General features: G+C 33.1%; 1 protein-coding gene across 6 annotated transcripts in view; it reads right to left on the reverse strand.

Moving 5' to 3' along the window:
- LOC107625516 (zinc finger CCCH domain-containing protein 5) overlaps positions 7,689-10,353 on the reverse strand; it is a 10,629-nt gene continuing 7,964 nt past the window's right edge. For 5 of the 6 annotated variants that reach the window (XM_016328163.2, XM_021116019.1, XM_016328159.2 and 2 more), the window contains 4 exons: positions 10,047-10,163; positions 9,732-9,806; positions 9,304-9,521; positions 7,689-8,690 (listed from right to left, as the gene is read on the reverse strand). In XM_016328163.2, coding sequence (XP_016183649.1) covers positions 7,925-8,690; positions 9,304-9,521; positions 9,732-9,806; positions 10,047-10,163 — 1,176 coding nt within the window. In that variant the 3' untranslated portion in view covers positions 7,689-7,924. The remainder of the gene's footprint in view (positions 8,691-9,303; positions 9,522-9,731; positions 9,807-10,046; positions 10,164-10,353) is intronic. The other variant, XM_021116020.1, reaches the window with a different exon arrangement.

A 10,353-nucleotide genomic window follows, 5' to 3' on the forward strand; every position in this document is an offset into this window, starting at 1 on the left:
ATTGTTGTTCTTTATTGAACTTATTTGATTTCATTTAATCTTTTTATTTTGTTAATTATATGAATTGATGCAAAATTCTTCTGTTTTTCAGGTTTTTTTATTTTGTTAATTATATGAATTAATCATTCTGTAATATTAAATTTTGCTTAATATAATTTTCAAAAACAACGATAATTTCAATTTTAGATTCTAGATTTTGAATGCTATGTAGAATATTGATATAATTTTGTATTCTGGATTTTGAATGCTAAATAAAATTTTAATATAATTTGAGATTTTGGTAATTGTTTATTTTGTTTCACTCTTTGTGTCCCTAACAGGAAAACTGAAATTAGTAACTATTTCAAGTGGTCATTTTGATCCATTTGTTAGTTTAATCCGGTATCACTAAAATTGTTGTAAATTATGAACAAACTGTCTTGTTTCAATTCTAAGTTCAATTTGGTTTGATGCCGCATCCAAAAAGATCTACGGGATAAATTGACATCCTTGGAGCTTCTGATTAGCAACCTAATGTTATTTTCTTTTACTTATAAGATGTTATATCTGATTAAAATTCTTAATTGCTGATTTTACTAATCTTATTATGTGTTTACAGGACCATCCTTTGATAAAAAAAATTCGAAGATAAAGGTCTTGATCTTAGAATTTTAGTAGGTAGCTTGGAGCCCCTATAAATTTTGCTAGATAAAGATCTTAAAATGCAATGTATAAAATTTGTATTTGACCATCATAACTCTTGAAATAGTTCATGAAAACAAAACTTGTCCGTGATGCTACAATAAAAATATATATCCGTGTCAATTTTGAGATTGTTAACTTCAATTATAATTTCATTAAATTTATTTGTGTAATAGATGTTAGCATTCAATAGCTTCACCATTTTGGTAGTTTATTCTTTTATCATTAAATTTAAAATCTCTATATCCTTGAACCAACTTGAGATACTAAAATAAATATATTTTGTGTGAAATTTAAAGTTGTTTATGAATTTTTAATGATGAATTAGGATAATTTATTCTGTGAAAATGTTAGATTTTGAATTTTATTAATTTAAAAATTATTAAATTTAAATATTTAAAATTATATAATAAATTATTTTTATAATTTTACTGTATATTTAATTAAACTGATTCAACTATGGTTCGATTTCGATTGAATCATTGAATAAATCACTCAACCGGTTCAATGACTGATCCGATTCTCGTAATCTTGATGACATGTGATTCAATTATACTAATATATTCATTTTTATGGATATCTTTAAAACTCAACAAGTGCTCTTGAGACTTTGTAAATAATAACGCATTATCTATAATGAGTTTTGTTCCTCAAGAAAATAAAATAATAGATGGTCTAGAGCCATCAATTATTTTACATACCAATAATAATAACAACACTTGCCTCTTTATATACAAGGTTAAAAAAATAAATTTTATTTTTGAGAATAATGTGTACTTACATTATCCGCAAAATAAATGTCTTTTCTTTGTAACTTCGTTATTTTTTTCACAAGAAAGAATTAATATGTGAAAATACAATTCAACCTATAATTTCTCTTTAAAATTAATTTTCTTTTGAAATTCATAATTTAATCATTTGTTAATGCCTATAGATATAATGAGTTAAATCATATTCTTCCTTGCATAGTTATTTTATTTATTGTACATATATTATAATAGAACAAATTTATTTATTGATTCTTTGAAACTTAAATAGAATAACAAATTTAAAAGTAAATACATTTAAATATATATCAGATACATCATGATGAGTTATGGTAGGAGTATCTTTTGAAATAAAATTAATTTCTATCTTTTTCTCATTCTCTTTTAAAGATGCTTAATAAAGTTCAATTAAGTACTTTAGTATACAACAAATACGTGACCAATGACCGTTACCACCATAACGATGACATTTGCTTTCTATATTCTTATTAGGACAATTTTTCTTTTCTTTATTATTCTACCTTTTATAGGATCTTTTATTATTGAAGAATCTTCTCTTCTTTTTTTTTTGTGTGTCATATTTGTTACCGAAATATTAATTTTAATCAATTTTAGGATCACAATGTGTCACATTCACTTTGGAGAATGGAGCACAGTTAGGGAACAAACTTTATGATTTTTCATGAGCAATTCGTTATTCTGTTTTGTCACAAAAAAGCATGCAATTATTTTAGAATATTTTGTAAATCTCTTATCTCAATATTACTACTGTAGAAGCATATTTATAGGTTGAAAGGTTGAAAATTTTTTTTCAATATATCTTTATCAATAACTTTTTTTTCACATAATTTTAATTGTGAAGTTATTTTAAACATTGCAGAATTATATTCAGTGATGGATTTAAAATTCTATAATCACAAATGCAACCATGCATATCGGGTATTTGGAAGAATCACCGATTTTTTGTGATATTACTGTTTTTTTAGACTCTTCCATAGTTCTATTAAATTTTTTATAATAAGATATTCATTTTTCAATCCTTTTTTCGTCAAGATGATGATGAAGAAAAATCGTTGCCGTAGCGCGATTATTTAGTGTTATATTATTGAGACCAATTGAATCGAGGTGAATTTCACCATCTATAATCCTGATAAATAATTTTTTTTCTGAAATATAAAGTAGTACAAATTTCAAACAAGAAAGATCTGACATAATTAAAATTTTTTTACCTTAAGAGCTCTCGTGTTAATAATGTATTGTGAAATTAAAATAATTTAGAAATAGAACTAAAAAATTATAAGAGAACTTTGTTATTAATTCTGAATGTATCACTCAATATAAGATAACGTATTCCCACTAATATTGCATGCACAATATTTTTCTTAAAGGAGTCAAAACACTACTTAAGATAAATAACTATGTGTCTCTATTATGTGTTATTCTTAGTGTGTCTTAAAATCTTTTCTTTAAAATTTATTTATAGATGAAGAATTTGAAGTAAATAGTAATAAAATATTAATTACCTAACTCACTTATTAATTAGTAGAAACAGATTTATACCCTATTAATTAATAATATTCCATACTCCATTATGATAGAACGTACATATTTCATATTCTATTACGTATGATATTGCTCGGTAATACGACATCCATAATAATAATCATTTTATAACAACATCATCTTTAACGGTATCAAACCCTACTCATAATAATTTTGAATTTTGAAATGGAGAGTGGAGAGAGCGGGGGAGAGTCTTCGAGGGTGGTACATAGCGAGGTAGCCGGCCATACCGGCGAGAGCAATAAGGGGGAGAGTGGAGGTGAGCATGCATCAGGTGAAAAGGAGGGAATTAAAGGAGACAATAACAAGATTCAAGGTCAGCGGATATCGTTCAGAGATAAAGTTGTGGGTGCCTCAACAAGGAGAGCTTTGGAGGTTGCTGATTCTCTTGATGGGGATAAGATGGCTGTAGTTGGTAAGCAAGGCGATTCGGAGATACCAACTGTGACGTTCACTGAAGAAGCAAAGGAGATATTGGCAGAGCCCTACAAAGATGCCATCGTGATCAAAGTTCTTGGAAAAAACTTTAGCTATACGGCAATCACGCACAGGCTTAAAGGAGTCTGGAGAACCAAAGGAGGATATGAGGTACTAGATGTCGGTTTTGGCTATTTCTTAGTTAAATTTGATCTCTTGGAGGATAGAGAAAAAGTTCTCCTTAGAGGACCGTGGATGATTACTGATAGTTATGTTGCAGTTAAACCTTGGAGTTCTTCATTTAGACCTTGTGAAAACACTTTTGGATCTACCATGGTTTGGATAAGAATCACAGGTTTAAACATTAACTATTATCAAGAGAAAGCCATGAAAATGATTGCGTCAGCTGTTGGTAAACCGATCCGCATCGATTTAGCCACCAAGTCTGCAGAAAGGGAAAAGTATGCAAGAGCATGTGTGCAAATTAACTTGGGACTTCCAGTCATAAAAAAGATTCAAGTTGATTGACATAGAATATGAGCACTTGAATTTAATTTGTGAAAAATGTAGCTGCTTTGGGCATGTAACAAGAGAATGTGCGAAAGAGAACAACAATGACATTGGAAAGGAAACCATGGTGAAGGAGAAAAATTTGTCGTCACTGTTTTCGGTGGATAACAATGAGAAAACGGCAGAAGGTAGTCAAATCCCAGTAAAAAATCAAAATTCAACTTTTGAATTTGGAATTAATGCCAAATCAATTCCAATTATGGAGAAGCATGGAGCAGCGGGTCTTGTGCATGATAATTTACAAGAATCACGCATGGATAGGGATACTCAAGCAAAAGAGGATGAATGGGTTACAGTTAGTAGAAAAGGCAAGGAAAAAGTGGGTAAAGGCCCCAATGTGGTGCCAAAAAAAGCCAATGTAGCAATATGCTCCAATTTGGGGAGTAAGAAATTTTCTTTTGGGTCTAATAAAATGCATGCTGGATCCTCATCAAATGCAAAGGTGAAGTCTTTATCAAATGCAAAGGTGGAGCCTAAGGAAAAGAAAGATCCTCCATCCACGCTTGGCTCTTTGGGAACAACTCAGGTGGCTTTCAAAGATCAGAGTACTCCTTTTTTTAAAGCAGGGCACAAAAGGCAGCGTCCTATTTCGCTTCAAAACTCACCTATTGAAGCATTGTCAACGGATTCTCGAGTACAAAAAGAGCTTGATAAAGCTATTGCAACAACAAACTTGGAGAACCAACCTCAACAGAAGAATGATGGTTCTGCGACGCAAGTCCACCAGAAGACAATTGGAGACAGGGGTCCATCAACGTGAGATAGAATGATTATAAATTCCAATTATTTAATTTATTTTTATGGATTGCCCCAAGAAGTTCTTCACTTTCTTAAGCGGACAAAGTCTAGAAAAGGAGCTATGGCTTTTAAGATTGATTTAGAAAAGGCTTATGATAGAGTTGATTGGAATTTTCTTGAGCACACTCTTGAATCTTTTGGCTTTCCTTCTCTAATTATTCGACTTGTAATGAATTGTGTTCAGGCTTCAAATCTTTCCATCTTTTGGAATGGGAATAGATTGGACAGCTTCCAACCTCGCAGAGGGCTCAGGCAAGGAGATCCAATTTCTCCTTATTTATTTGTTTTGTGCATGGAGAGATTGGCGTGCTTCATTTCCAAACAAGTTGACGAGGGTATTTGGGATGGTGTGGCTGTTTCTAGAGGAGGACCTAGAGTTTCTCACTTGATGTTTGCAGATGACCTCCTCCTTTTTTGTAAAGCGAAGAAAAATCAAGTTCAGAATGTTGTGCACATCTTGGAGTTGTTCTGCAAAGCTTCAGGTATGAAGGTTAACATTGAAAAATCTAAAGCTATTTGTTCTAGAAATATCTCTAATAGAAGGAAGGAAATGTTGTCTGGTGTTTCTCATATTCCTTTTACTAGTGACCTAGGCAAATACTTGGGGGTGAACCTTAACCATCCTCGAGCTTCTAGGTCTATTTTTTCGGACTCTTTAGAGAAGATCAAAAATAGGCTGGCTAGTTGGAAAGGTCGGCTCCTTAACAGAGCAGGCAGGCTTTGCTTAATTAAATCTGTTGCTTCTTCTCTTCCTATTTATCAGATGCAAGTGACTCTTTTTCCTACTTCGATTTGTCAAAAGATTGATTCTGTGCTTAGACAATTCTTGTGGAAGGGAAAGGTGGGGGAGCGATGCTTAAATTATGTCAAGTGGAGCAAAGTTGTCACTCCAAGAAAATATGGAGGCTTGGGAATTAGAGATACCCAGTGTGTAAATTTTGCTTTATTAGGAAAGCTTGTTTGGCAATTACTGCATAATAATGATAAGCTTTGGGTAAAAATTATGTTGGCAAAATATTTATCTGGGAGGTCTTGCTTTTCATCCAGTTTTTCTAATAATGTTTCAAGCACTTGGCGAGCGATTTATAAGACAATAGAAAAGCTTTGTGATGGTTTTGATTGGTGTACAGGCAGGATGTCTCAATCCTTTTGGTATCATGCTTGGCGACCATGTGGAACACTAGCTCCTTTGGTTCCTTTTGTGCACATCTCTGATTCTCACTTGAAGCTAGAAGATGTCTGGTACCATGGACATTGGCGGTGGAATATTCTTTGCACAATGATTCCGATGTGAAACTGATAATCTTGATGCATTTCTTCTTGTTTCGCGAGGCACAACCAGCATGATTACGAATGACTCTGATCTGCTTGGCAAAATCAAAGAGATGCTTCAGCGCAATTAGACAGCTACTTTAGTGCTCATCCAGCGTACAGCAAACAGAGCGGCTGATTTAATGGCTAAGACTGCTGCTTTAAACAAGCAGGTGTACCTAGAGTGGTTACAACCCCCTAATAATTTAGACATTATTATTAGAGAGGAGTGTTACTCTTTCTCTTAAGTGTTTTTCCTTTGTGTTATGTTTAGTCACAAAAAAAAAAACCCTACTCATAATGTATTATTGCTATTATGTTATTGTTTACAATAATACATACTTTTTCATAGTTAAAATCTTTTACCACAAAAGGGGAGTAGAGTTCAAGATTTTAACATACTAAACAAGTCCACTCGGCAAAACAACATCAACTTTACAAAAGACATCAAAATCTAACATGTCACGAACAAAAACAAAAGCAAGATACCCCTAACCAAACAAAGCAAAACCCAAGCGCCCTTATGGACTCGCTATCAAGAATACTAGAATGTCGATATTAAAAAAACCAATATCATAATACCAAAAATACATAACAAAAAAAAAAAAAAACCAATATCATCAAGAAGACTCCATATCAACGGACGCTAATAAAAATTAAAATCATCTTGTTCAACTCAATTCTTATATTAAGATTCTAATTTCTAACTCTATGTCGCTCTCTTCCTTCTTTAGGTTCTAGTGATTAAACTTGCATCCTCCATACTCCATAGGTCATAGCATTACTCCCATCATCCCATGTCCAATCCAGATTCTGCCTAATGTAATCCAAAACAGCCTCATCTTCTAGACTTATCATCTTCACTTTCACGAGGAACCCCTTCCTCTATATCTGCCTCGCATTCCGTCTTTTTAGTTATTTTCTTCTCTAATCTCCTGTTTTGCTCTTCTTATTTCTTGTGCATCCACTTCTGATATACAATTATTTTGTTACTCAATATACAATTTATATTCACATTTATATAATTTATCGATATAATCACCAATATTTATTTTTAAAAATGTCTGATTAAAATATGATTGTGGTACGAAGTTTGAAAATTTGGAATGTCATTATTCATATGCAAACTTTGTAGAGCATTATTATACTGATGTTAAGAAAACCAAAAAATTGATCAAATCCTAATCTTTCAAAAACTTCCATTTGGTGTAAGTATGATATAAACTAACAATATTAATCATCGCTACTTGGTACTTAATTATTATGAAATCATCACAAAAACTTCTAGGTCCAATTGTTAAATTTATTATGAATAAGTTTTGGGCTATAAATAAATAAAGAATAATATTTTAGTTTCATTTTAACATAATCATTTCATACTTACTGTAGTCTATATATTTACAAAATATTTGCTTGATATACCAGTACAATTATCAGGTTTTTTTTTAGTTGTAAAATAACAGAAGTAACCAAAATTACACGAGTTTAATTTCAAGTAGGAAGCAAGGTATTGAAAACAATACAATTTATTACTAGCGAACTACAGGTGTGCCACCAGTACTAAGCAACACCAAAGTCATATATCTTGAAAAAGATTTTCATTACTTTAATTGAAACAATCTTACTAGTAATCTCTCTTTTCCTACCACGTCCGGTATGCAAAGAATAAATCATCTGACTACAACTATTTTCACAGCTCTCTTAACCAATGTTCATAACCAGTCTCCTCACTATCATATGACAGTAGAAGAGATTGTACAAAAGATGATAAAGTATCATCACAGGAATACAAAAGTTAACTCTTCTTACTTGCATTCTTAGATGACATCTGGTGAGTGGTGTCTTGAGCGCTTCTTTTTATGATGATGCGATCTTCCGTCCCCATCCCACCGTGACCAACCTCTATTGATTTCATCACATTCATTTTCATGGTCTTTAATGTCTTCTCGATAGCCAGATCTTCTGTGTCTCTCTCTCCGTGACCAATCTCCATCAACTTCATCATGTTCACTATCATAGTCTTTGTTGTCTTCTCGATGGTTAAACCTCCTGTGTCTCGTGTTTTTCCTAGAGCTATCATGAGGTTCCAAGTCTCCTTGATCAAACAAATCTTTATTAGATTCAGCTTCACCGGTTCTATTGTCCCTACTGTGATGCCGTGAACTTTTCCTTCTACTGGTATGGTGCTCTGATTCGGACTCATAAATCCGATCCCTTCTATCTCTCTTCCCTTTCTTACAGTGTCGTCGTTCTTTTCCATGTTCTACTTCATCGTCCTTACCAGTTATAGCCAAATCTGTATCAAAATCCTCATCATGGCTTCTGCGACTGTCATCCTTGTCACTATGTAACGAGCTTTTTCTGTAATGTTTATGGTGACTTTCCCTATTTTCATCTTTTTCTAGCCATTCCCTACTGGATTCGGAAACCGGAGTTTTGTGCTTAATTTTATGATTCTCTTTTGAATTGGCATTCCATCCCTCATCGGGAGTTCTTTGCCTTCGTTCGTCTCCATGTTTTCTTCTGCTAGAATAACTTTTCAACTGATCCCTCTCCCTAGATCTTGATCTACTTGAGTGGTACCTGCAAAAGATTCTCATACTATAAGAATGAGTATAAATTAACATATAAAAAATATACATAAAACCTGGCATGAACAAAATATTTGCCTCATACATAAAATATGGTTCCAGTTTGCAAATTGAAAATTTGGACTCAAATCAACAAAATGCTATTCCAAGCCATATTTCCTCTAAATCAAATTTTATTAGACTAATGCTAACAATTAGTTACTTTCCCTCAAATATAAGACAGCCTTTGTTGCAGCACAAGAATGCAAGCCTGAGTGTAGCCTGCAAAATTCTTTGCACAGATTTGATAGGAAATTTTGGTTAATTTATCAGTTGGAATTTTTGAGGGGGAATTTTGGACCAATAGTTATCTCCAGCCCCTATGACAAAGGTCACAGTTCATGTTGTGAAATCAGCCACTGGCTCTTGTATAAAGTTAGGCTGTCTGTGTAATGTGACATGCTTGTGCACCACGCCACCCTCAATTGGAGCTTTTGCTCCATTTTTCAAATAATATAAGCAGGTCCAAATTCAAGCATATTGATAAAATGGTAGTAGCTAGTTGGTCCGTTAAAATTCACACCATTTATTGCCATAGAATGAGGAACAACAAAGTGAAAGCATACCTGAAAGAATCTGATCTTGACATCTCCCCGGTATTCTTTTGCAAACTCAAATTTTCTCGCTCCCCTAAAGCCTCATAATCATCAGAATAACCAAATAATGCTATCATCTTTTTCACCCAATATTTTGGGGGCGGTCTATCAGAATCAGCCCATTCATAGTCTCCACCAGGATTTCGGAAACAGTGTATAAAATTGCACGCTGTTCCATGAGAACAAGTCTGTTCACATGCAGCGGAAAAGAACAGCATCAACAAATTGACCTTCAACCCTTAAATTAATTTAAGGGATAAAAAAAATATTTAAAGTTTGAAGTTGAAACCAAGTCATCACATCGTTTCTACAAATGAACCACACGTGTTTTCAGTATCCAAAGCTATATGTAATATATACTAGGTGAACGAAATATAAATCACTGATAAATTGTATACCTTGTAACCTGACTTCATATACTCGCCACATATGGCAACCTTCCATCTTGTCAAACTAACAAAGTTACAACTTACCTGCAATAAGACACATCCAGTTTTTCATCAAACATCCTCAGGGTTTCCATGGATAGCAGGAGTTACGGCCTTAGTCCTTACAGCTGGTCAATACAATACTGGGAATTTCCCGGATATTGAACAAAGGAGAGGCAGAAGTCCCAAGACCCATGAATTTCTATCTTAATTGGATCTTTGTGAAATTCATATGCTCATACAAAATTCAAGATATTCATCAAGAATAAACAGGGAATGAATTACCTGTTTCCCAGCAAAGTAGCGCCCATTAACAGTGTTGTAAGCAAGCAGAGCAGAGTCCAAATGTTTATACTGAACGTAGACATTTCCTCGCAAGTGAAATGCACCATTTTTACACACCTGACAGAAATAAGGATAAATAAGCATTTGCATAAGTTGGAGAAAAAGGAAGATCAGGAAGGGATAAACCAACTCATGCCCCTGAAAATTCAAAAATTTTTAACGTGTTTCAAATTTGGTACCAAAATATGGTCTTCTAATTGCTCACAAGTAACAAGAATGAAAAATGTGATATCCCTGGTTGCCTTGA

This window comes from Arachis ipaensis, chromosome B02 (assembly GCF_000816755.2).
Source record: "Arachis ipaensis cultivar K30076 chromosome B02, Araip1.1, whole genome shotgun sequence".
Taxonomy (NCBI): domain Eukaryota; kingdom Viridiplantae; phylum Streptophyta; class Magnoliopsida; order Fabales; family Fabaceae; genus Arachis; species Arachis ipaensis.